Source organism: Mangifera indica, chromosome 5 (genome assembly GCF_011075055.1).
Source record: "Mangifera indica cultivar Alphonso chromosome 5, CATAS_Mindica_2.1, whole genome shotgun sequence".
Classification (NCBI taxonomy): Eukaryota; Viridiplantae; Streptophyta; class Magnoliopsida; order Sapindales; family Anacardiaceae; genus Mangifera; species Mangifera indica.
Window position 1 is genome coordinate 942,342 of NC_058141.1, and position 26,199 is coordinate 968,540.

General features: G+C 30.3%; 1 protein-coding gene and 1 pseudogene across 7 annotated transcripts; one reads left to right on the forward strand and one right to left on the reverse strand.

The window, feature by feature from the left end:
* Positions 1–1,609: 1,609 nt before the first annotated feature.
* On the reverse strand, positions 1,610–8,944 carry LOC123217282 (protein PHYTOCHROME-DEPENDENT LATE-FLOWERING-like). 7 transcript variants are annotated; one of them, XM_044638207.1, is made up of 13 exons: positions 8,673–8,944; positions 6,981–7,062; positions 6,842–6,906; positions 6,665–6,727; positions 6,326–6,406; positions 5,540–5,695; positions 5,360–5,458; positions 4,750–4,986; positions 3,863–4,647; positions 3,565–3,767; positions 3,329–3,477; positions 3,014–3,052; positions 1,610–2,934 (listed from the first exon to the last, which is right to left on the reverse strand). In XM_044638207.1, the coding sequence occupies exons 1-13, from the start codon at positions 8,796–8,798 to the stop codon at positions 1,756–1,758; spliced, it is 3,264 nt and encodes a 1,087-aa protein (XP_044494142.1). In that variant the 5' UTR covers positions 8,799–8,944; the 3' UTR covers positions 1,610–1,755. The 7 variants fall into 7 exon arrangements, with proteins under 7 accessions (XP_044494142.1, XP_044494141.1, XP_044494140.1 ...); XM_044638206.1 differs by having other exon boundaries at positions 3,863–4,986; positions 8,697–8,944; XM_044638205.1 differs by having other exon boundaries at positions 3,863–4,986.
* Positions 8,945–20,236: 11,292 nt separating this feature from the next.
* LOC123217582 lies at positions 20,237–22,322 on the forward strand (annotated as a pseudogene).
* The last annotated feature ends 3,877 nt before the right edge of the window (positions 22,323–26,199 follow it).

The window sequence follows — 26,199 nt, forward strand, 5'->3', positions numbered from 1 at the left end:
CAAGCTCAAATAAGGTCCAATTCAGTATCTATTCGAATCTAAAAAACCTGCTTAAGATCGACAAATTAAGATTTAAACTTAATTTAAAAATGAATTTAGCTTTAAATTTGATCTAAACCAACTTAAATTCAAATGTTTAAATCGATTCGAATTTGATTCACTCAATTCAATCTCAAACAACTCATATCAAATCAAACCTACTTTAAATATCCTAAATGGGATAATGTCATCTTTATAACATATGGATTTTAGATTTATTATAGATACTTGCGGTAATACTTGATTGTATTAAACTATAAATTTTTTTTTAATGAAGTAATTGAACTTTAATTTTTTTATTAAAGTAATGTAACTTTCATCATTTTCAATTTAAATGGCTAAATTTGCAGTATTTCTTATGAGTTGAAAGACTTATTCCTACCCAAGGTTTAGTAGAAACTCAAACTCATACTTGTTAATTTTTGAAAGCTCAATTACTCATTTATCTGTTAAATTTTACTGTTATTATAGAGATAAAATCATTATTTAGTTAAGAATATTTAAAAACTAAAATTTTATTACATTTCTCTCTTTATTTTGAAAATTTAATAATTTCTACTCACCCAAAATTTAGAAAGTAGTCATTTTCCCCTTAGGAGTTTTTTTTCCTTCCCTTCGACGATATTTTGCCATCTCTGACAGTCCACTCTTTCCTTCTTGATCACTCTCTCTTCCCTCTGTAGTTATTTTCGTCAGAGACGAAAACAAAATCATGTTCGTCTAAGATAAAAACAACGAGTCTTCATCTCCAACGAAGACAACAAGTCTTTTTCTCTGACGAAGACGATTGAAGAGAGAAGAAAAAGTGATCGAGAGGGAGAGAGAAGCAGGAGAGAGAGAGTTGATGCCAAAGAAGATAAACGATCACCAAAGAGAAGAAGAATAGGAAACTAAGGGAAAGAGAATTGGTAAAACTAAAATTTTCTAAAAAGTTAGGAGAGATGGCATTATATGGGGAAAAAAATGAGTTTGCAACATTAGACTGGAGGGGGAGAGGGGAAGAAAAATCAATTTTTAAACCTGAAAAATATGAAGTTATGAGACATAAATAAAAATTTTAAGATTTAAGTACAATCATAAAATATGAGTTTAAATAAAAATTTTAAATGATAATTTTATTTTTAACAATAACAATAAAATTTAACAGACAAATTTATATTTGAATTTCCAAAAATTAACTAGTTTAAATTTATACTAAACCTTGGGTAGTAAGTCTTTTGGCCTTCTTGTTAAAAGGTATCAAACTAATTGGGTTTTTTTTTTACAAAACAAACATAGTAAATGTGACTTACCAAAAAAAGACGCACCATAGATGTGTTTATTAGATATCTTCAATAAGAAATATTGAAAGTTTGACCTCTTTTATATAGAAATCTAAAAATTCTATTGATTCAATAACAAAAACCAAAAGTTTAGACTCGAAGAAGAAACGAAAACAAAGTTTAATTACTTAAAAAAAAAACAAAAACACTGTGCAAATCCAACTTTGTGTATGCCATAATGTTTAGCTACAGAAAATTTAAGCTATAATTCAATGACCAGTGATTCCATTGTAAAATAACATGGGAAATGCAGACACAACACAAATAGTAAACCTTTCATTGAAAGTTTCAAGTTTGTAATTGGATTTCAGGAAAAGAATGGCCACAATACCGCACAAACTAGCTGCTACATACACAACAACCTGGTTAGAGTTAAAATGTATCATCCTGGCTATCAGGGTCTGGAAGATCTGTATACGCCCTTGTCCTTTGAAAAAACAGACAAATTACTTGACTTGCCAGAGCTGCTGTTGGCCACAGAGCTGCTGTGTGCTCGTGTGCTCAGCTCTGAGCTTTCTGGAGCAAACATCATATTCCTGTTAAACTGCCTCAGAGTTGCCCCAGAGTTCAGTTGTAGTGAGCTTATGGAGTGAACTTGAGTTTGAGGTAAACCCATGTATTCATCAACTGAGCTATTCACTTCTGTTGGCTGGAGAACTGATATCAGTCCTAGTTGCTGCTGCTGATGCTGCTGTGGCGGATACTGCTGCAGCTGCTGATACCGCCAGAACTGCTGGTTGGTTAAGAGAAATGCCATGTCTTGAAGATTTGGTGGCTGGCTTGAAATTCCACCAATGTTTCTCAGATATTGATATCCACCCATTAAGGTTTGCCCTTGCCCATTTGCTGCCCTCAGTTTTGCCAAAGCTGCAGCAGCTGTATTTGCATTATCAGAAACACCACCAAAGTGCGACTTAATATCAAGTGAACCAGGTACATTGCTACCAATATTGTTAAACTGACTCATATTGCCAATCCAAGGGAGTTGTCCTCCCATTGGAACATGATAGAGTGAGCCTCCAAGGCAGCCCATAACATTATTGAAGGAACCTCGACCAAACTTTCCAAGCCCCTGGATGCCTCCAGCTAAGTGTGGCAAATTCAGGCCACCCACAACTGCTCCCAAGTCTTCCTCCATTTTAATTTTATGAATGAGTTGTTCTCTCTGTCTATGTGACAGCTGGGACTGTGGATGATTCTGTTTATTCTGGTGCCATTGCTGTCGCACAAGGTTCCCTTGTGCAGCAATGCTGGACATTAATCTCGATGGATTACTTCCAAAGGATTGTTGAGTTAATTGAACATTTCCCGGGTGGAGCAGATGGCCTCCAGAGTAAAGAGTCTTTGGCTGTAGTTGTCCCAAGTAACTGGTTAAGGCACTGTCATTCATGGGAAGGAGCATAGAATTCGATAGCTGTGGCATCAAAGTGGGGGGTAAAAGCTGGTCAGGCACTCTGCCTGCTTGAGTAACTCCACCAGTAACAGTAGGATGCTGAGTTATTGAGAAACCTTCAGTATTCGAGAGTTGAGGCTCCACGCTTTTACTGACTACGCAGCAACCTTCACGTTCCATCTATAGAAAAAACTGTCAACGAGAGCTATGAATAAACATAATATTATTTCATGAAGTATATCCAAGGCAGTAAACCTACCAAGTCACTGAATTGTTTGGCAAATTGGTCTGCATAATGCTGCAAATGCATGTACAATAAATGTCAGAATGGTCAATCAATCTATCATGACATGGGTGTTTCATTTACATGATCAAACATCGATGAAAATGAAGTTATACAGAAACACAAATTTGAAATAAAAACATTATTTCTTCAGCAACTAACATTGGCAGACAAATTTTACATATTTTCATAATTAAAAGACAGTAGAAAACTATAAAGTATATAATCTCATGAACAAATTTTGAGTTAGAAAAGAAAGAAAGAACATTTAAATGATTGAATTAGGATTACCTTAGTGCAAGAAAGAGTTGGCAGAAGAGGAATAACAGTTCCTTCTTGCTGTCCATAAATAATGCTGGCTTCAACAAATCCTTCATCTCGTCTTTTAACCATAACCAAATTCAAGCAAGCTTTGCTGTCAATCTTAGAAATATCATCCCCTGAAATAATTGAAAAATATTCATCACTAGAAGAATCAAGAATTGCAGGTATGAATTAATCAAAAAATTGGAAACAAAGTAGCTTACCTTGATGGATATGAGATTTGTGTCCAAATCTCAATGTTAAAGTCTTTGCTGCATTGACAGTTGTGTCAGCCATATTCTCTGACTGAGGAATTTCTTCAGTCCCATCAACTTTAGAAAATTCACGAGCAAATTTGCTAATGGAGAATGATCGTTTCTCTTGCAAAGTTTCTTCCACATTGTGCCTTTTCTTTTTCAAGCCATTCCTGAAATATACAAAACAACATTTTTTGCTCTTCAAAACCAAGATAACAGAAGAAAAGTCTTTACAGAATAAGTGGTACCATAAATTGGATTTTACCTTCGAGTTATCTCATCAATCTTCAAAAACCTCTGCAGATCACCTTTAGCTCCTGAGGTTTGTGGTAAGTTAGGATTTCCATATTGAAGTCTAATCGCGCTGAGTGCATTTGGATTGTTGCATATAGAAAGTTCATCACTTATCATGTCCTTAGGACATGGATTCTTTCTTCGCTTTGCAGATATAGAAGCCTCTCTTTGCACAGACCCATTCTGATGGGAACTTACCGGTGCAATGCTCACACCAGCTGTAACGCGAGGATTTTGCAAAGCTTTCCTCTTTTGGGTGACAACATCCTTTCCAGAATTTTGGTCATGGGTAATCTGATTCCAAGATGAGCTAGAAGAAGAGATATTCATTCCAGATACTGGTGATGGATGCTGCTTTAGTTGTAAAAGATTAGATCTATTACTTCTCACATCCATACCAATGCAGCTATCCCTGATCCTTTTAACATCTAAACCAGAGAAGTTATTTGTTTCAACAGGTTCTTGCTTCACAGTAGTTGGCATTCCAGCACACAGCTTCGGGATACCTTCAAGAACTGCCTGTTGACCACTATTTTTTGATAGTGTGGGGCTTCTCCTGCCATGAAATCTTTCATATGGAACTATTCCAGCTTCAGGTTTCCAATGTGAGAAAGTATTACCTTGCTTCTGCAGTCGCTCAGTTGCGATCATGGTGTCAGACTGACTCCAAGTAGGCTGCTGTTGAGAGAAATCCAAGGGCTCTTGCTTGGGAATCCTGATGATAGGTCTCTGAATGGCATGTGTTTCACATCTGCCCTGCTCACGAAAAACCAATGAAGTGGTTTCTTTTGTAAGACTGTTATGTCCACTAAAGTGTTGCATTTCGACAGGGGAAAGATTCAATGGTGTCAGATCTACCATGGTAGATAGGCTGGAACTATCCCGCATCTGATGGTTAGATCCCCTGGTAAAACGACTGTGCTGCAGTGTGGTCTCCAACATACCACTATTCTCTTGTAAATTCAGAATTGAGCTAGAAACAGTTGGCTCTGAACATGGAGCCCCTTTGTTATTTTCACTGCTAAAAGTTGGGTTAGTAGCTAGAGCGTCAGCTAACCTTCTCCTTTTCCTACCAGAGGTGATTCCCAAATCGAGCTGCAAAACTCTCCAAGAGTTAGTTAACATCAAATGGCATTTCATTATTATGCATACTTAGAAAAGATCCATATTGCCTATATCATGAATCATCTTGTAAGAGAAGATATGTAGTCTAGGAAATTAACAGGAAATTTTAAAAAGAGTACTAGTACTGTAAAACCAATTACCTGATAAGTATTAGAAAACAAGAAATATAATCAAATTCTGTTAACCCAGAAACAATTACTAATAACTCGAGTACTTAGCAAAAAGCTTGTGTAATTTTTTTATTATACTGCACAATATTTAAAAGTAAACAAAATATGATAAATCCATTTAAGGACACGTGAAATTCTAGTCAGACTTATTAGAGTTCAGCATGCCTCCAGACCTTCTTAGTCCAGGGTTCTATGCATAATCTGTCCTCATGTGCCCCTGGGTTCAGATGGAGATCAGGTTGCAAAGCCTTCCAAATGAGGGACTCAACTGTCTGAAATAAGAACAGGGTTATATAAAATCATGGAAAAATGCTTAAAGTGCATATTAATACTTACTGATCAAGATCACTGACCAGTAGATCTTCATAGGACCAAGAATCATTTGACACCGAATATATATCCTTTATCACAATTTCCATGCACATTTTTAGGAGCACTCTATGAACAACCGGAGATTTATTCAAAGAAGCAATACCCCTTCCATTCAAACAATTGCGATAATCTTGAATCTGCAAAGAAAGCATCTCATTTATCTTGAAAGGAAAGAAAAGTAAACAAGTATAAACAAAAAAAGAAGAATTTTTTCTCCAAAATTTCAGAAGCAAACATTAAACCACCACCAGAAAACTGCAATAAAGAAAATTCAAAGATTGTGAATCCACCATGTAGCATCCTTTATTCACAATCTCAAGCAAGACGGTATAAGGACCCGTGCAGAAATCAGACCATCTGATCAACTAAATGTTCTTTCAACCATCCAAGTTTTCCAAAAATCCTCCTTTACAGATGGCAATGCAAAGAGAGGTGGAGATTTATGATGATGGCAGCATATAATTGAGACCACAAGAACACCGAAACACAAATAAACAAGTATGATTAGATCTATCAAAACATGAATACAGTAATATATCCAAAACTAGCCCGCATAATAAAGTGGTCAAATATAAGACAATCAAATAAAAGGAACTAAATAAGCATGAATAGAGTAAGTCCATATCAATGAGTCTAAAAGTTAGCTAGTTACCTTCATACAAAACAAAAATTCCAGCACCAAACAGCAAGCAACCCTTAAAAAGAACAGAAACTTTTGGACCACCACAAAAGGTCAGTACTACAGACGACTATAGTTTTTAACTCACCTCACAAAGAATTGTGCCATCTGTGAACTTGCAGGGTAAGTTATCAAAGAGATCTCCAGGCAACATACCATACTCAATTGCCTATTATGGAAAAATACAAAAGGATAGCAATCAAATTCAGAACCATGTGCAAATTGATTCAGTAACTGTGATATGAAAAATCTAGAACTAATTCTACTGCATCAAAAAGAAATGAGCACCTACATCATTCAATAAGGAGAGAGTTCAAGAAATGTACATGTATTATGCTTTCATTTTTGGGCAGAACACATGGAAGGATAAAAGTAACTGAAGCTTGCCAACACAAGTTTGAAAATTATCAAGTTCAGAAAAACTTACGATGAAAATCATTTCTGTTGCTTGATTATAAGGATACAATTTTTCCGGTACATAGTTGAGGAACTGCAATGGTGTTACAATACATAATAGCAGTTAATGGAAGAAACATGTAAAACAAATTTATTGAGGGGAAAAAGAAAAAAAGGCTCTGAAGTTTCTGTTCATTACAATGCTAACCTTAGAGGGTTCTCCAAAGCAGAAGCCATCCTTGAATAAATTCAGAGAAAAGGATACCTCCATATCTGCACCAAAATAAATTATCAAACATGAAGGACCTCTCAGAATATCATTACATCATAGAAGCGGCTCATATTACCTTCTGTAACCAAATGTCGTCCGGACTTGGCCAATACATTAGCATGTTCAGAAGACCTCTCTCCTTTCATAGTAAAATTACCCTACATTGGAACCACAATGCTTAAATTACACTTGCAGAGACAAAAACATGCGCTAAAATGCTCATGCCTAATTTTCTCAGGTTTATCAATACTTACAAAGGCAAACAGATTAGAAAAAGAAAGGGGAAAAGAAACAAGAGATTAACATTTAATAGACTTCCAGTTGTAAAATAACATATACCATAATGGACATCTACTCAAACCAGAAAACTAATACTTGCACAAGTTTACACTTTAGTAGAAAAAGGACCACAGGAACTTTTTTCTTCAAAATTTAATTAAAAAGGTTGGATCAGAGAGAATAAGAAAGAAAGGTTTTGACAAGGTAGGCTTACCCATTATCCTTTACACTGGTTAAGATAAAACATGATTGAAGTACTTTAGGAAGGAATCAAATGTTGCTTTTTTTATGAAACAAAAGACGAAAGTTAACCCTAACACAAAACTAAGAGATCTTTCACAAATATAAGGTGTGTGATTACGAGAATCAGAAACCAACAGAATAAAAAGAATATTGATGATCAAGACTAGAATGCTTTATAAGAGTTTGTAAAAATATCAAAAGCGTATTGTTCTTTGAGTAAAGCTTGGAAGCAATTAAAATAGGACTAGTTAAACATCTCTTAAACAATGATTAGAATAAAACAACGAAAGAGCATTTCGACCATGCTCAAATCCAATATAGTATTATCATTCATCAATCTGGAACAAACCTTTTAACAAATCAACTCATAAATTAACACAAAGAAGCCAAGTAGGAAAAATACCATGAATATTTGGCCTGAAAAATAATAATCACGGGTTAAAACTTTTCAGCAAAAACTTCAAAAAAATTTCAAGAAAACCAAGTTCTAGAACATGGCTTCAAAACACAATGTTTCAAGCACATAAACCACAAAAATCGACATAAAATCACAGGGCTTTTGTTCATGAAGTTCAAAAATCACACACAACCTACCCTACACTTTTATCTAAACCAAAAGCGAAAACCACCACCACAAAACAGAAAAACCCCAAAACGCCATCAGGTTTCTCAACTCACGGACTCAAGAGCACAAAACAAACTCAACCCACTACCCAAAAACTATAGCCATCTCAACTCTAACAAAACCAATTGCTGAAACATGATTTGGGAAAATTTTTAATAGATCAAAACACACTTTATAATACATCAACCACAAAAATCAACATAAAATAATGGGGCTTTTGTTCATGAAGTTGAAAACCACTTGGTTATTGACATTGTGCATTGAACCAAACATTTGGTTTCATCATGTTTACTCAAACCAATCAGTTACCATTTACCCCAAAAAAAACCAACAATCTGCAGCCCAAAATGCACACCCACTGCTTACACAACACTTTTAACTTGACGAAAAAAAGGAAAGGAAAGGAAGACAAAAAAACACACCACCACAAACACCATCCAAGTTTCTCAACTCACACTCAAAAAAAAAAAAAAAACACACACACACACACATAAACGGACTCAACCCACATCACAAAACAAAAAACCCAGCACAACTCAAGCAAAACCAAGACCAAAAATCTACCTACACAACAAAAAGACTGAGACACACACACCAAAAAAAAGGCACACCAAAGCCCACCTCCAAAACCATATACGGATATACCTCACCAACCCCAAACTCGGGCTCGGCATCCAAGACTTGGGTGTCTTCCACGTCATGGCGGTACCTCTTTCGAACCTTTCCAAGTTTAAACGACACACCCATAACTTTCAGTGAGTAATTTCAACAAACAGTTCGGATTTGTGGGTGAGTGAAGCAGGTTCGGAGAGAGCGAGAGAGAGAAGAAGAAGAAGAAGAAGAAGAAGACACAGGCCTAGATTAAGCAGCAAAGAACTGTTTAAACAAAGTTTTACGTTCTTGCTTCGCTTAGTCCCTCCCTGTTTTATAGGCTGCCAACTTTTAGCCATGAACGCTAACGCGCTTCTGTTCTTTTTTTTCTTAGGACACCCTTAACTTTTAGATTTTCATTTTAAGTACCTAAAGAGTTTTGAATTTACACACTTTAATAAAAAATACATAAAAAGTTTAATAATAAAATTAATTTTACTTTTAATTATAATATGTAGTTATATAATTTAATAATTTTAAATTAAGAATAATTTAACAATCAATTATATTATAATTTATTATTATTATTTAAATTAATAATTATGTATAATATTGTTTAAAATTGAATAGGGTTTTTAACCCACTAGACTTAACATATATATTTAAAAATAAAAATAAATATTTTGTATAAAGTTTAAAACTTTATAGAATTTTTGTTTAAGTACCTAAAGAGTTTTGAATTTACATACTTTTATAAAAAAAATTAAAAAGTTTAAGAGTGATAATATTTTCTATTTTAATATAATTGTGACATGTTTCACCTTAAATATTATATATTATTATTAGTATTTAAATTAATATTATTATAAATATAGATAAATTTATTGAAAATGTATGTTTTTACCTTTTGAGTCACATAGTATAAATTGAAAAATTAAAATTTTATATGAAGTTTAAAACTTTAAAGTTTTTACTTTTTACTTTTGAATAAATATAAATTTTGACGATGTAAAAGTTAAATAAAGGGAAAAACTTTTTTTATTCTCTTTAATACCATAAAATTCTAAAAAATTATATATTTATATATAAGTAATACTATACATATAAATGAAGAGTGCTAATACATATAAGTAGTAGATACTAATTATACTAACATATATAAATAGTAGAAACTAATAAGTACAATATGATCTAACTTTTATTTTATTTTTAATTAAAAATTATCTAATTACATGATGATACATTCTCCGAATGTTTGTACATTAAATGTTATTAAATTGAAAAAATTCTAGAGTTGTGAATTTACTATTTTACCTGCAAAGAATGATTTTTTATGGGTTTTTACATTAATGATATGATTTAATGAACTCATAATGAAAAATTGTGTAAAGTTTCAAAGTTTACTGTCAATTTTTTAGTAACATTATATATATTAATAACAATAATGTGTTAACTTGTGATTGGGTATTAATTTATATTTAATTCAAAATAATTTAATTATATAATGATACGTTATTATTATTATTATATATATCAATATATATTTTTAATGTATATAATTTTATAAAATATCAATTTAGATTATTTAGTAACCTTCTTCTATTATAAATATTATTAGTTCTTTTTTTTTTTTTGTTAATGGTTATTTAATTATATACCCTTGAAATAATTAATTTGCCTATAATTTAATTAAAAAATAAATTTTAATGGGAATTTCCCTTTTTGAGAAATAAAATGTACAAATTTGGTGATTGGTTATAAACTTGGTGATTTTTTAAATAAAAATAAAAAGAATTGTCAATTTTTTATAACACAGACAAAAACTTCTTTAATTTCTTTAAATTTTCTTTTACCTTTTTAAGGTAAGTAATTAGTGCATTTACATACCTTAGTTGGTCAGTGTACTATTTGCATTTGGGTCATTGAACTATGAAAATTTGAAAATAAGCCCCCGTAGGGTTAGGAAATTGCCAACTGGGGCTTAAGTTGACCATGAATTAGAAAAAAAAGGGATTTTGTTTGTCTAATGTTGTTTTGTGCGCTTTCTGGGGATTTGGTGGGTCTATCTGCGAGAAAAATCCAAATCCATTTTGGCACATTTATTGTGCATGAATGAAATGTGTTGAGCATTTTAAAAGAAGAGATTTTGGGATTAATTACTTGCTTTTTAATTAATTATTTTAAGATAGGAAGTGATTTGGTGATGTGGAGGTTCATTGTTTTCATACATGTTCGCCATTCTGATTTCAAGGATTTTTTGATGTGGGTATATGATTTTATGATTTTTTATGAAAATATATGGTAATATAAAAAACCAATAAAATTTCGTTAATTAATAATAAATATTAATTATGTATTAATAAACACATATTATTATAAATAAAAAATATTTAATCATACAATAATATATTATTATTAATATCTAAATTAATATTTATTATTAAAACATTTATTTTTACTTATAAATTTGTTATTATTTGTATTATTTGAGTTTATATTGCGTTTTTGAGGTTTTTTTTTTTTAAATGGGTGAATTTGTAAATTTTTTTTCAAAATTGGAATTCATCATTAGATTTTAAAGAAAAAAATTTAAGGTTAAAATTGTTTTAAAACTCAAGCCCAATGTTTGATCCAATCAAAGACTCAATTTGGATCTTTACATGTCCAAATGATTTGACCAACTAATGATGACGTCAATATAGTGTCAACAAGATAAATAAAATTATATATATTAAACTGAATTAATTGTATACAAAAAAATGAATACTGTTGAGAGGTAAATGTGGCAATCGAATGGGTCAAATTAGTTACAGGTTAAAATAAATTGCGTTATATAGATAATAATTTTTAAAACTCGTATCTAATCTTATGATTACGTGATGACTTACGGGTAATATTTTAATATTAATTTCATACCATTTTTATTTTGTTTTATTATTTTAATATATTCTTTTTATAATTTTTAATATTTTCTCTTTAATTATATAAGTATTTTATAGAAGAATAAAAATTTACCTTAAATTATAAAAATATTTTTCTTAGATTTAAAGAATTGTGCATATTATAAGTTTAATGTTAAAGTAAAAAAAATAATAGAATGAAGAAAAAATAATGAGTGCCCTACAAGCATACCCAGTGATTATCTACGAGTACAAATCTAAACATAGAAAATTTATATCTATATTTAGATGGGTTTCCTGAAGTTATACAGATAACCTATTCATTATGTCACCTTTTATTAGGGGTATAGTGTAAGCTTTGTAATTCTTATAACTTAACCTAGAATTGCAAAATTTTATTTTATACTTTTAATTTTCAATCAAGTTAAAATGGATCAAAAAAATATTTGAACATTTTATGGTAATGTCAAATTAATGTTATAACAATTGTTTAACTTGGCAATTAAATTATAATTTGATTAAGATTTATTAAATAATTGATCCGATACATTAAACATTATTTGACGAAAAGAAAGTAGAAGGTATTTTTATAAGTAAAATTTTATTAATATTTCCAAAAAATTAAAATTAAAAAAGTGGGAATTTGGAATCCGAATGGTGATGATTATGCAATGGATTGAAATGTTGAGTTATAACTTCCTCCGCCTCAATGTCTTCACTACATGATTGCAAAATGGCAGCCTTTGCTTTTCCCTTCGTACCACAATCAATAATTTTAAACTTGGATTAGAATATTCAGTTTGATCGAAAATAAGTAATAAATCTAATTAGAATCGTGATTAAAATTTATTTTAACTATTTAAATAGATTCATTCATGATGAAATTTGATAAATTGTGTTAAATTATAATTCATTTTTAAATCAAATTAATTCAATTGTTATATTAATATTATCATAATTAAAATTTATTTTAAAATTTTAATTATATCGATATTTCCAATTGCTCTTACTAATTCAAGGCTAATTAAAATTTTATTTTTTTATTAGGAAGAGTTTAATGTGAATTATTTTTGTAGACAAAACTATAGACATTAAATTATATCATTTTTTACTTTTTTTTTTATTATATTAAACAAATCATATTAAATAAATTAATTTTTAAATTCAATAATTGCTCATATCTTGAAACCCTGCATTTAACACTTCAAGGCAACAAAACAAAAAGCGCTGCATGAGACGGAAGAAATTTGGCAGAGTCGTTCCAAGACAACTTTGTGTCCCCTCAAATTAAGAATGTGTACTTATAAATGAGCTTTATTTTAAGTTTTCGGGCAAAACTTTATCTCCCACTCCCTTCATTTTGACACTGCCACCGTCTACAAGCCAACAAATTGCCCTGAATATGCAACAAGTTCCCATTCACAGACACAGCCCTTTTGGCCTCATTACATCAGCCACTCTCTCTACTCCTAGGTGGACTCCACCGAGTTACTTCAAATTTAAAAATAAATTCGGTTAGCTGTAGATTAAATTGAACCGAATTTATTTAGGTTAAATTTTAATTAAGGTTGAGATAAAAGAGTCAGATTTATTTTTTTTTAGATAGAGTTAAACTCAAATTAAAATAAATTTAGTTATATCTAATTTAATAGTTGAGTGATAATTTAATTTAATTTGAGTTTAATTTAAATTATATTAAATAATTATCAAAACGATATTATTTTATCTATTATTAGATAAAATGATATTATTAGATTAATAAATTATAAATTTGGGGTACAAATCCAAACTATAAACTCTAATCGAACTTCGAATTTGAACTTAAGGGCCGAGATAAATTCAAACTATCATTAACTTTGGCATGAAGAACTCGAACTGTCTCATTTTTATTTCATTCTCAATTGGTGGCCACCCCTCGTCTTTCTTCTAGTTAGGTTCTTATTTCATCTTTAATTACTTAATTATAAGATGATAAATTTAATTTATTTGTATTCATTAATACCTAATCGTATAACTATTTCATTAGTTTTCTTTATTAGATTCATACAATATAACAACCTCTTATATTTAGAGTTTCGATAGTGTCACAATTTCTCTCATTTGATTGAAATCTTGGATAATCATTTAGTTCATATGAATAATATTGTATAGTGGTGATCCAAATTCGAAAAAGGGTTATTTAAATTTAAGAACTATGTGTTCGACATAAAGATTTATAAAGATGAAGCCCTTGCGATATGGACCACATGATTGAACAAATGAACCTCTCATTACACTTAGTGAATACAATGGCCAAAAGTAGATGAACGTGACAAATTCTCACTGTTTGGAGTTGATTCAACAAAGCTTCTTCGTCTGTGGGCTTCGTCTAACATCATCGACGACAACAACAGAGGAAGATGCATAAAAGATTAGTCGACAATGGAACCGATTGATTGTCATTGTCATCATCACCATCGTTAGAGTTTACAACAAACCTTAGGGTTTTTTTTTCTAGAGGAGGGGTTGGGGGGGGGGGGGGGGGGGGGGGGGGGGGAGGGAGGAGGAAATTACTTTTCAAAGTTGAAACTGAGGAATGACATGTGAGTTTTCAAGACTCAAAGGAAAAATGTGATAAAATTATATATTTTTTTTTAATATTATTGATAAAACAATGATTTAACCTTTAACTCTAACAAAAAAATTTTAACAACAGATAGTTTATAGGTGAATATTTGAGTTTTTGAAACTTTACAGGTATGCATTTATCTTTGCATTAAAACTCAGGTAAAAAGTGGTCTTTTGCCCTTAAAAATAAATTAACCATAAATATATGATAACACGTTATTTAAATAGTTAATTAAATATTCTGACTTGGATGGATATAGCAATGCTTCTTTGAAATACAAGAAACAACTAAAATGCAAATGCACATCTAACTTTCTACATTTCATGTGCATTCGAATCCTTCTGACTTTGTGCTACGACAATATTTCAAAGTCACATGTCTTAAACATAAAGTATTTTATCAATTTTTTCATAATGTCATCTCAAATTTCTAGTCTCGATTCAATCAATTTGCTCGAGTTTGAGTCAAATATTAAATTTGTTTCATAAAACGACTCCAATTCAAACATTTAAGTTTAATTTTAAGTAAAATTATTTTTTATTAAGTTCAAGTCTGATCTAGTTAATTTTGAATTTATCTTAAATTAGATTTAGGAAATTTAGAGTTAGATTTTGTCTAAGTTGTGTTTGAATAAAACTCATCTTAAAATTGATTTAAATTTAAAAAATCAACTCAAAATTGATGAATTAAGGATCAAACTTAGTTTTAAAAAATAATTTTATTTAAAATTTACACAAAATTAATTAGCTTATACTCAAATTGTTTTGATCATCTCTAATTCCTTTTGTTTCATAAGAGCAAACTCAATCAATTGACTCAAATTTCTTATTCACTAAAACATTGATAATTAAAATTCCACTTACACATTGGCTCTTCAGTCTGTCTATGAAATGCAAATTTCTCTCCAAAGACACCCACCTAGATTATATAACTATTCTTTCACCCCTCATATTTTACAAATTGCTAAATAAGTATTAATACAATATTTTTAATAAATTTCCCCTTAAATTTTAGGAAATTTGTAGGCAAAACCATATTTCTTACCATATTTTATCATGGTTGATGTTGACGACATTTTTTTGTCATCAATTAAAAGTATATAATTTTAAGCACTACATAAGATAAGTTATGATAATAACAGTTAGAATTAGTTAAGTGATTCTATTATCCACTAACCTGATAATTAAACGTAATATGAAGTTTACGAGAAAATATTAAAAACAAAAGATATATTTAATGTGGTTTGATCAATTACTCATAAGCTTATAGTTATAATTATGTTATTTAATTATGAAAAAAATGTTTTTATCGAGTTTTTATAGTGATTACTGAAAGAGTATTTTGAGATTTTTGTTGTTTTTTTTTTTTAAAGGGATTTCTCACCCATTTTCATATATTTGTTATAAATACTCATTTTCATCAACTATGTGTTATGCTTATAGGATAAAAAGAAAAATTACCATTTTATTTTTCCCAATTCAAATTTAAATCTGAAAATTAGGTAATTGATATTTAAATAATTTCTATTTGTCATTTTTAGTTAAGAGACTTCTATTTATATATCAGATTGTTGGTAGCAGTTCTTGTAGTTTACTGCTTCATCGGGTGTTGTTTCATCAATTTAACCAAAGAGAGGTTTTACTATATTTTATATGTACATGATTTTATACAAATTAGTATATTTTAAAATTATTGAGTGATTTTAAATGTCTAAGATTATCATGTCAGTTTGTAGGAAATAATTTATTTGTATAATTTGTATACGTAACATTATGTTTTTGTTATTTGACAGCTCCAAAAAAAAAAACCCTCATGAACAAGACTAAAATGCTTTTATAGTTAAAATTTATCACCGATAAAGTTTTTAGAATTACTATAAGAAAGTTAATCAAAAATTTAGAAACAATTTGCCCCCTTGGATTTTATGAAATTTATAAACTTATTAACAAATTTTAAGGGTGAATTTGAGCTAAATCGAACTTAAATAAAAGTGAACTTAAATTTAAATCCGATCTAAATTAACTCAAATGATAAACAGTAACTCAAGAAAGAAGAAAAAGTGTTGCCAAATTACTAAAAGAAAAGGAATTGTTAACAAAGTTAATTGGATAAGATAAAAAACAACTTTGGTGAAAAATTTTGATGAGCTTTAAAGCTCGAGCCTAACCACTGAGATAGAACTTTAGCTAAGTTTTGTTCATTTGAATCGAATATAGTTTTAAGCCCGTGCATACTTGATTCGAACCCACGCGTGGATGGGCTTTTGAAAAAAGTGTAAAGAGAAGTGCTTCTATCATGAAGACGTTGGGTGCAGAGACTGAAAGAAAGAAGTGCTTATTGGGCATAAGTCCAAAAGTGCTTTTGAAAGAGACAGAACAGGCAGTGGATGGATAGATTTCAAAGGCGGTTGTCAATTGTTCGGTGAGGGGGCAAGTGGTCAATTCACCTCCTCTCTCCCCGTAGCGTCTCCAAACTTCGACGCCAAAAAACTTCTTGATAATTGCAGGGCAGGGGTACCCTACATTGCATATATAATGACAAAAATACCCCTTCTTGTTTTCCTTTTTAAATTTTGTTATAAATACATATAAATAAACTGATATATTATTATAAAAAAAAATTTATAATTTTATTATATTAATAATTTAAAATTATTCAATTATATATAACACATTAGTTTTTCATACTTATTAGTATTCAAATATTTATACTTAAAATATTATCGTTTTTATAAATTTAAGGTAACAATATTTGAAGATATACAATTATATTTTTTTATCTAATGAAGAAAAAGAATTTTGTCTTTTTTTAAATTAAATAGACCAAAATTTTCGATTTTTCTATTGAATTTTTTATTTTCCTATTAGATGAACCCAATTTTTATTATTTTATATTAAAGGTATCGAACTATTATTTGAGTTCAAACGATGATTAATAGGAATAATTTGATAATTTTTCTTTAAAAATGTTGGACATTTTATACATGACATAAGATTTTTTATTCATATTGTTTTTTTAGTAGAAAATTTTTAAGTTCAAAGTTGAAATTTGAAAGTTTGAAAGTTTCTTTCTTATTTGGATTTAACAAGAAACTTGTGAATAATGATAAAAAATAATTTATTTAGGTTTGAAGAAAATCATTGTTATGATTAAAAAATTTAAACAAACAAAATACACTTTAAAAACAAAATGAAGCAAGTTTTAACCGTTTGACTAAAAAAATTTTAAAAATATACAAGATGTAATTGAGAAGTTGTAAGAAAAATATAATGCATATTTAGAGGTTAAATATATTTTTGTATAATAAAATACAAGTTTGATCGTTTGAACAGAAAAATATAAAAATTCAGTCTCTTTATTAAAAAAACAAAGTTTGGTTAGTAAAAAATTATCATAACATCATTTCTAAATTAAAAAAATTAACATAATTCATTTTTAACGACGTTAGAGGTTAACCCTATTTTTTGTATGTTGAAATATACTCTGGTTTCTTCAATTAGTAAAAAAAATTGAAAAGTTTAATATCTTTAAAAGAAAAATCGATGCATTCAAGCATTGTTACCTTTCATAAATTATTATAAAAGCGTGATAAAAATAGTATAAGGTATCAAATTATTATATTTTTTTAATTAAAAAGATCAAATTGTTTTTATTGAATGGATTAAATTCACATATTTTCATATTGAAGGGATTGAAATTTCAATTTTTTTTATCAAATGAACTAAATTTTTAATATTTACTATTTAAGATACTAAACAAACATAATTAAAATTGTTTATTTTATTTTAGATAAAAAAATTATTAACATGGTTTATTCAATAGAAAATAATAAAGTTTAATCATTTTTATGAAAAATAAAAAATCTTTATTTATTAATAAAAAATTAAAATAAATTTTCAATCTTGTTTCAATTGAAACATTAAAAATCTAATGCTTTTAATTAGAAAAAATTAATTTTTATCTTTCCAATAGAAAAAATTAATTTTTATCTTTCCAATAAAAAAAATTGTAATAGTTCGATTATGTGTCGATACCCTTTAAAAAAATGATTATTTGGTTTGTCATGGAATCAAAATCCAAAAGGATAAAACGGTCATTACATTAGGGTGATTTGGTAATTTCATCAGAAACTGAGGTATGTTTGGTGTTGTCGCACGTTCATTGGAAGATCCGAAGATCCCTTCAGCGGACTCTCCGAGAAAAACGCTGTTGTATTTATAAACAACAGCGTGTGGCAATTCCCGAAACTGAAGGCCGATAAATCGCCTCCAACAGACCCCGAGAAATCGTAGTCTCGTGTCAGCCATGGCCTGTGCAAGCTTGGCCAAGCTAAACGCAGCGTCGTCTCAATGGATCGGCCAACAATCATTCACTCAACGCTCCCGATCGTCCGCCCCCACTCATTTCGCAACTCGTCGAGTTTCCCTCCCGATCCACGCCGGTTCTTACACTAATGAACTTGTTAAAACCGCCGTCAGTTCTCTACTCTTCATCTTAATGGTCCCTTTTTCGATGCTTCATATTTTATCGTTCTTGTTTGAAATTTAAATTTCCCGTGTTGATTGCTACTGTTTGATCTTTTTGAATTGTGATTTTTTTTTAATTGTTTTCAGGGTTAAAATTGGATCTTCATCAAGGTTAGTTGAAAGTAATAAAAAGATACTAAAGTGTTATTTTTATTAAATATATTAATTATTTTAAAATATTTTTTTATATTAATTCTATAAATACTTTGGTGGTTGTAATTAAACTCTTATTATATTATTTGTCATATTATTAATAATTTTTTATATTATCTGTTATATTATTATTAATAGTATAAAATTATAAAAATATTTTATTATTTGATAAATTAAATCAATTTATCTCATTGATAAAAGATAAATTATTACATTAATATTTTATACTCATGAATCAAACACACTTACCTTTGATTAAAGAGAATAAAAGATGATTTTAATAATTTATTTTTTATTAATAACATTATATTGATTGGTTTGGTTTGTCTGTTAATAAAATTTTAAAGAAATTTGAATTTTATTTTAATTTAAGATAAATTTACTTGAATATATATTAGGTATATTTAAGTAAAATAATATATTTGTATTATTTTATTATTACTTATAAAATATAATAATTATTTATATATATTAATTTATTCATATACAATATTAATTTTTGAGATAATCTATCTTTGTGTTAATTATCCAATTTTAATAATAAAATATTCCTTAAAACAAATGTATTATTAAGGTACGTTTGGATCATTAATATTATTTATTGCAAAAAAATAAAAAATAAACACAAAGATATAATATCTTGAAGATTAGTATGTATTATAACTAAGTTTGGTAAAATTGACATTATGGATTATTATTGTATTTGGTTGATAGAATACCAAATATTTTTTTAACTTATTTCCAATACATATATATATGGGAAAAGAATAATTTCTCATTCAGATTTTAGCCTAATTTCAAAATCATATCCATAACAAATGAAAAATTTAAATACCTACCCATAGGTTAACTGTCGTTCAAATTTTCAACTAGAGATAGGAGTAAAATCATCATTTTACCTATAAACTTTAAAACTTGGAAAATTTTTATCATTTCCCCTTCCAAGTTTTAAAAACTAACACTTGAACTTATCCTCAAAGTTTGAAAAGTTTAGATTTCACCTTTAGGATTTGCTTCCTTCTCCGACCACCATCATTTCGATTGACAGTTAGCGATTTCCACCGATCTTCCATCTCCAGCTATGAAGGACGACCTTTCATTGTCCAGATCGAGACGACGCTTTGTCTTCCAAATCTGGACAACAAAAGGTTGTCCTTCGTTGTCCTTTGTAGCCAAAGATGGACAATCAGTGGAAAGCATCGGTTGTCTTTCGGAATGATGGTGGCTGGAGAAGGAAACAAACCCTAAAGGTGAAATCTAAACTTTTCAAACTTTGAGAATGTGTTAAAGTATTAGTTTTTAAAATCTGGAGGGGGAAAATAATAAAAATTTCAAAGTTTTAATGTTTATAGTTAAAATGATATTTTTACCCTGCCTTTAAATGAAAATTTGGAAGACAGTTAGTCTATGGGTGAGTATTTGAGTTTTTCAACTATTATGGATAAAATTTTGAGATTAAACTAATAGTTGTTATTTTACTTGAAAATGAATGTATTTTTAATCTTAAAAAATTAATCATTAAGGATAAAATTAAGTTTATGAAAGTATTAATTAGATTATTCCCATATTACCAATCATGTAAGATTTATCAGATTTTTTTTATTACTTAACAAAATAAGATAATATCAATAATAAATAATAAAAGATAGGTTATCGAGATAACAAAAATTACCCCGAACTAAATGCTCCCATTGTAGAGTTGAAGAAATTATCCAGTATTTAATTTTATGTTTGAATTGTAACAATTGATTGGATTAGATGAATGGTTGAGATTTTATATTGGTCTATAATTCAAAATTTAAGAGTTAAAGGATCCTGTTTGAGCTTCGATTGTAAAATTTTGATGTTAGATCCATTCTTGCAGTTCTTGGCTATTTGTCATCTTTTAAATGATAAATCAAGGCGTATGGTATGATATTGTTCCCGATAAAATTACCAATTGGGTGTTTTGATGACTGAGTAGCAATGTGTTGGTTACATATACGAATGTTTTAGATATCAAATATTGATTTTTCTGTTATGATATGTTGAAATATTGTTTTATGTAACAAAATTATTGATACTTGTTATCAAATATTGGTCTGGTAATATTACCGGTTCTGGTAAAAATGAACCTTATGTTAATTGTAAAATATGCGATGCAAGCGTGACAAAGTTTTGAGATTGAATAATACTATATATACTTATAATGAGTACCAATTCGGATACCAATGAGATGTATCACAATGTGATTGGATGATTTTGAATTAATGATAAAGTAATACTTAATCGCATAATGATACATTATCATTAATACTCAAATTGATACCCATTATAAGTACACAAAGCTTTGCTCTTTGAGACTTTTATTAAAATGTTTTTGGGTTGTAATTATTATCTTGGTCGTTGTAGAAAACTGTTGCATCCCATGTGGTCCTTCTGCTCTTGCTGTTAAGGAAGCTGCCTGGGGACTTGCACGATATGCAGCCATTTCTCAGGTATACTTTAATCTTCAAGACCTTTCATTTTGTCCATTTTCTTATTGGACTGTTTATTAGAGTAACTTGTTAATACATTTTATGTTTAACGGTCTTGTACTAGTCGTGGAACCTGAAATTCTTCTGGATGGTGACCACCCAATTGAGAGGACCCTTAAAGTTGCGGAGAAGGTCTAGTCAGAAGTCTTTTTCTACTTGGCCCAAAACAATGTCATTTTCGAGGGAATCCTCCTTAAGCCCAGCGTGGTTACACCAGGAGCCGAACACAAGGAAAAGGCTTCGCCTGAGACCATTGCTAAATATACATTAACAATGCTTAAGAGAAGAGTCCCGCCAGCGGGAATCATGGTAAAAACTCAAACCGATCTCTCTTGATCAATATTTTCTCTCTTGAATACTCACAAGAGCTTACTGATAACTGTTTCTTGTTACGTTTAATTCTCAGTTTTTGTCTGGAGGACAATCCGAAGCAGAAGCAACACTGAACTTGAATGCAATGAAAGAAACTCCCAACCCATGGCATGTGTCGTTCTCGTATGCACGAGCACTGCAGAACACTGTCCTTAAGACATGGCAAGGTCGTCCTGAGAATATTGAAGCTGCACAGAAGGCACTCTTGGCTCGTGCAAAGGCAAACTCTCTGGCTCAACTCGGAAAGTACTCTGCCAAAGGTGAAAGTGAAGAAGCCAAGAAGGGAATGTTTGTTAAGGGCTATACTTACTAAGCAGCTGAAGTCCACAAAATGCTATGTTAGAATGAGCCAAAAGTTGACAGAATCGATGCCCCATGGCCTTGCATAGATGCTATTTTGATGCTGTGAGAAGAAGATGAATATTATTAAGTATAAGGTTTTTGAGTTTATTTTTGTCAAGGCTGGAGAGCTTGAATAAGACGAACTGTAACCCAGGAGAAGAAAGCAAAGGGCTAGTAAAAGCAGGAATCTATGTATTCTATCCTATGTTTTAAGCTTTATGTTATGGAGATTTTCTGGGGTTTGAAATGGTTTCTTTTTGGCATTTTGCATTAATGATTTGATGGCGGAAAAATCTGGTATGGTTGGGGACAAATCTGGCAGGTAGGATACTCAAAAAAAAAGGCGCAGGGACTATTTTCACCCGAGTTTTGACGCATTCTTAAAGTTACATTCACGAAGTTTGAAAAATACAAAATCACATATATAGATCAACTGTGGTTAAAATTTTATGTTAAAGACAAAGGTAAAATCGTTATTTTATTAATAATATTAAAAAATATATAAAATTCATTACATTTCTCTTTAAAGTTTTAAAAAATAATAATTTTAAGCTCACTTAAAGTTTTTTAACTTCAAAAAATCATATTTTCACCTCTCCTCCCAAACCTATGGTTTTTTTTTCTTCTTTTCTTCTGTCATCATCTCCAACATCAATGATCTCCTCTCTTCACCTTAAAACATTAGTCGGCGTCTCTCCTCTTCAGATCTCTTTTTTGGAGACAAAGAGATTTCCGAATCTTTTCGTCTCAAAACATTAGCTGGTGTCTCCCCTCTCTAAATCTCTTTTTTTGAGACGAAGAGATCTAAAGACAAGAGTTATTCGTGTCTTGTCACGTGTCGATCAACATTTTAGGGTAAAGAAAAGAGGTCATCAACATTAAAGATAGTAGACGGATGGGGAAAGAAAAAACTTTAGGTTTGGAGAGAAGGGGGAATTGTGATATTTCAAAATTAGACAATATTAGACATAAAAATTTCGTAAGTATAATTTTGGAATCGTATCAAAACTTGGGTGGAAGTAAATCCTTTAGCCTTGGAAAAAACTCAGGGGGAATTCAACCAAATTGACTTGAATTTAAATTTATATTCAGTTTAAATGAGTTGAAGTTGAATTAAATTTATTGTTTGATTGCTCAATTCAAAATTCTGGATTGATCATCGATTATTCACCAAAGATCTTCTCACTCTCTTTAGTGATTTTTTTGTCTATTCAAAGGTTATTGTTCATCATTCTTACTTATTCAAATTTAAACTTAAACTTGTTATTCCGAACTCGAAGTGATCTCTAGTTAACCCTTGGTTTGAATCCTCCCTGATGGGGAAAAATACGAAACTAAAAAGTGAAAAATAATCAAAGAAAATACAGAAACTGATAAAATGATACGTTCACGCCCCCTGTCAAGTTGTCACCGACTGACTCATTCAAAACTCAATTCAGTTTCAGCGTACAATGACGGAGTATGCAGGAACGCTCTGATCGGAATCTGGACACGTGACTACTACCGGTAAGTGTGATTGTATGTTGACGTTAACTGGGTTTTGATCTCAATTTCTTGTGTTTTTCGTTTCTTATGTTGTTAGCTTCAAAAGTTTTGTTAAATTTACTGAATAGAACCTCCAATCCCGATAAAGTTATCTCTAGACAGCGGCACCATGAACTCTCAAGGGGTTTGGTTAGTATTATTATTCTAACAACATAATTTTTTATTATTTATATTATTTTATTTTATTCATAAAAATTAAAATATTTAATAATATTATATTATCAATAATAATATAATAAGTAATATAAAAAATACTCTAATTATTATTTTTACTGTAAGTATTAAAAGATTATAATTATATTTTTATTTATTAATTTTTTAAATATAAAAATAATCTTATTTTTAATTAATATAATAAATAACATAAAAAATATTTTATAATAATTATATTTAAAAGTATTTAAATAAAATAATATATTAATATTATATTTACCTATTTTTATTAAATTTTATCAAATATAGTAATGATTTATATCTAGTAATTTTCAAGATAGGTAATTTTTTAATTTTAATAATAAAACATTTTTCAAATCAAACGTTCCATTAAACTATTGTAATTAGATGGTATATTTGAGTGTTTTGGTTTGTGAAAATTGTTCTTTAACTTCAATCTTTCTATTTTTGTGCATATTAAAATATCTTACATTTGCAGTTAAAAGATTTGAGCTCAGGTGAGTCGAGCCCGAAGAAGGTCATCTTAAGCTCAAGCTCGACTAACGAGATTAACAATATTGTTGTGGGGTTAACAGTATCATAGGTGGAACAAAATTGCCAAAGGGGCAAACAAACTGAACATGGATCGAACCCAAACTGACTCGTCCCAAATCCACCCCCTATTGGCAGCACAATTACTACCTGAAACTCTTTTTAGATTGACTAAGATTATTTCAATTATAGGCGTGGTTCTAACAATTTTGCAATCCATACACACAATAGTATGGTTTAGCTTTTCAAATAGTAGGTTTTAGGCATTTTGTCAGAATAATTAATTGTGAGAGTAAATTCTGTTTCCATATTTATGTTCCTTTATTAAATTCTGAATTAGTAGGCACTAATTTTATTCAGCTCAACTTTGTTCAATCAAGCAGCACTCTCAATTTTTTTTTTTCAACTAGTGGAAGATTGTATGTAAGTTCAGATGTACCCGTCTTTGTTATTTATAAATGTTCATGGTTATTAACTGTCTTTTTTGCTACATTTGTTAGCGTGCCTTCCCGTCTGATGATTTGGAGGACTGGAGGAGGAAGTTAACTGCGTTTGTATGTGACAAGTCAAAGCAAGAGCTGTTCTCAGGGGAGAAAATGGATGGATGTTATTTTGAGCAATTAGCAGCTCTGGCTTGTGGCATGGTTTTGTATAGTTATCTTTTGCTTTATCCCAGTGAATCCTTTGATCAGTGTGCCAACTTTTGCATTGATATGGGATTTTGATTTTGTATTATTTGTGACAGCGTGGTCCTGCCTATTTGTTGCTATGTGGCTGTGTTTGGACCCATATATACGTTTCTGGCAAGAAGCAAAAACCTTTGCAGGCAACAAATTGGAAGCACCGGTGGCATTTGCACAAAAATAGAGAACAGGACCACAGGAAATTGGATAGGAACATAGCATGAGTTGAGAAGGGCTGACAGTTGCAAGGAGAGAATAAAAAGGGGAAATGGAGAGAGAGAAAAGAGAACAGAAAATTGATACTGGTTATGGAAACTCTGGGAAAGAACCTGGTCTCTCAAATACCAGGCTTGGAGGAGAGAATCCGGCACCATTGAACTTGCCGGGAGATTGTGTTGAGCAGTTCAGTGGAGGTAAGTATCAGGCTGCCACTTGCTTTTTTCAGCTTTCTGCTATCTGTGCCATTCCCCCTTTTGCTTTGCATTTGTTTTCCTCTCTTGGAGGAGATGTAAACATGAGACCTAACACATTTTCAATCAGTTCCATTCATTGAATAGATTCCTTCCTTTTTTTTTTGTATGATTTATATAGTATCCAGAGAAGAGGAAGGGCTGGCCTTGTTAAACATGGAAAATGTTACCATCTTTATCCTAGGTGTGTATACGATGCTTTTGCGGAGTGTCAGGTTCCAGAAATTTTAAGGACACCTTTGCAGTCTCTGTGCTTGCAAATCAAAAGTTTAGAACTTGGGAGTATTTCTTAGTTCCCATCCAGGGTTCCTCAGTCACCTGAGTTACTAGCTGTAAGGTTTAATTTTGATATATTTTTTTTCCATCTTCATATTGTTATGTGAATGTTACTTTTTCTCACTTGAGATATATTTTGTGCTTCTGCTTGTTGCTGTACCTTTTGTTTCTGTGTGTGAAATCTTTTGCCTGACTATCTCATTCCACAACTTTGCTTAATTAAAATTTGCCCATCGGTACAAAATGCTATTGAATATTTAAAGATCATCGGGGCCTTGGACCAGAATGAAGACTTGACTGTCTTAGGTAAGGGAAAATGATGTTGGATTGGTGCTGCTATGTTTCTAGAGTATTTTGTGTCATAAAGCCTTGAGTGTCACATGACAGGACAATATTTGACCGTGAGCCTAAATTGGAAAGATGCTAATATTAGGTGCTATCTTCATATGTCGGGAACCAGT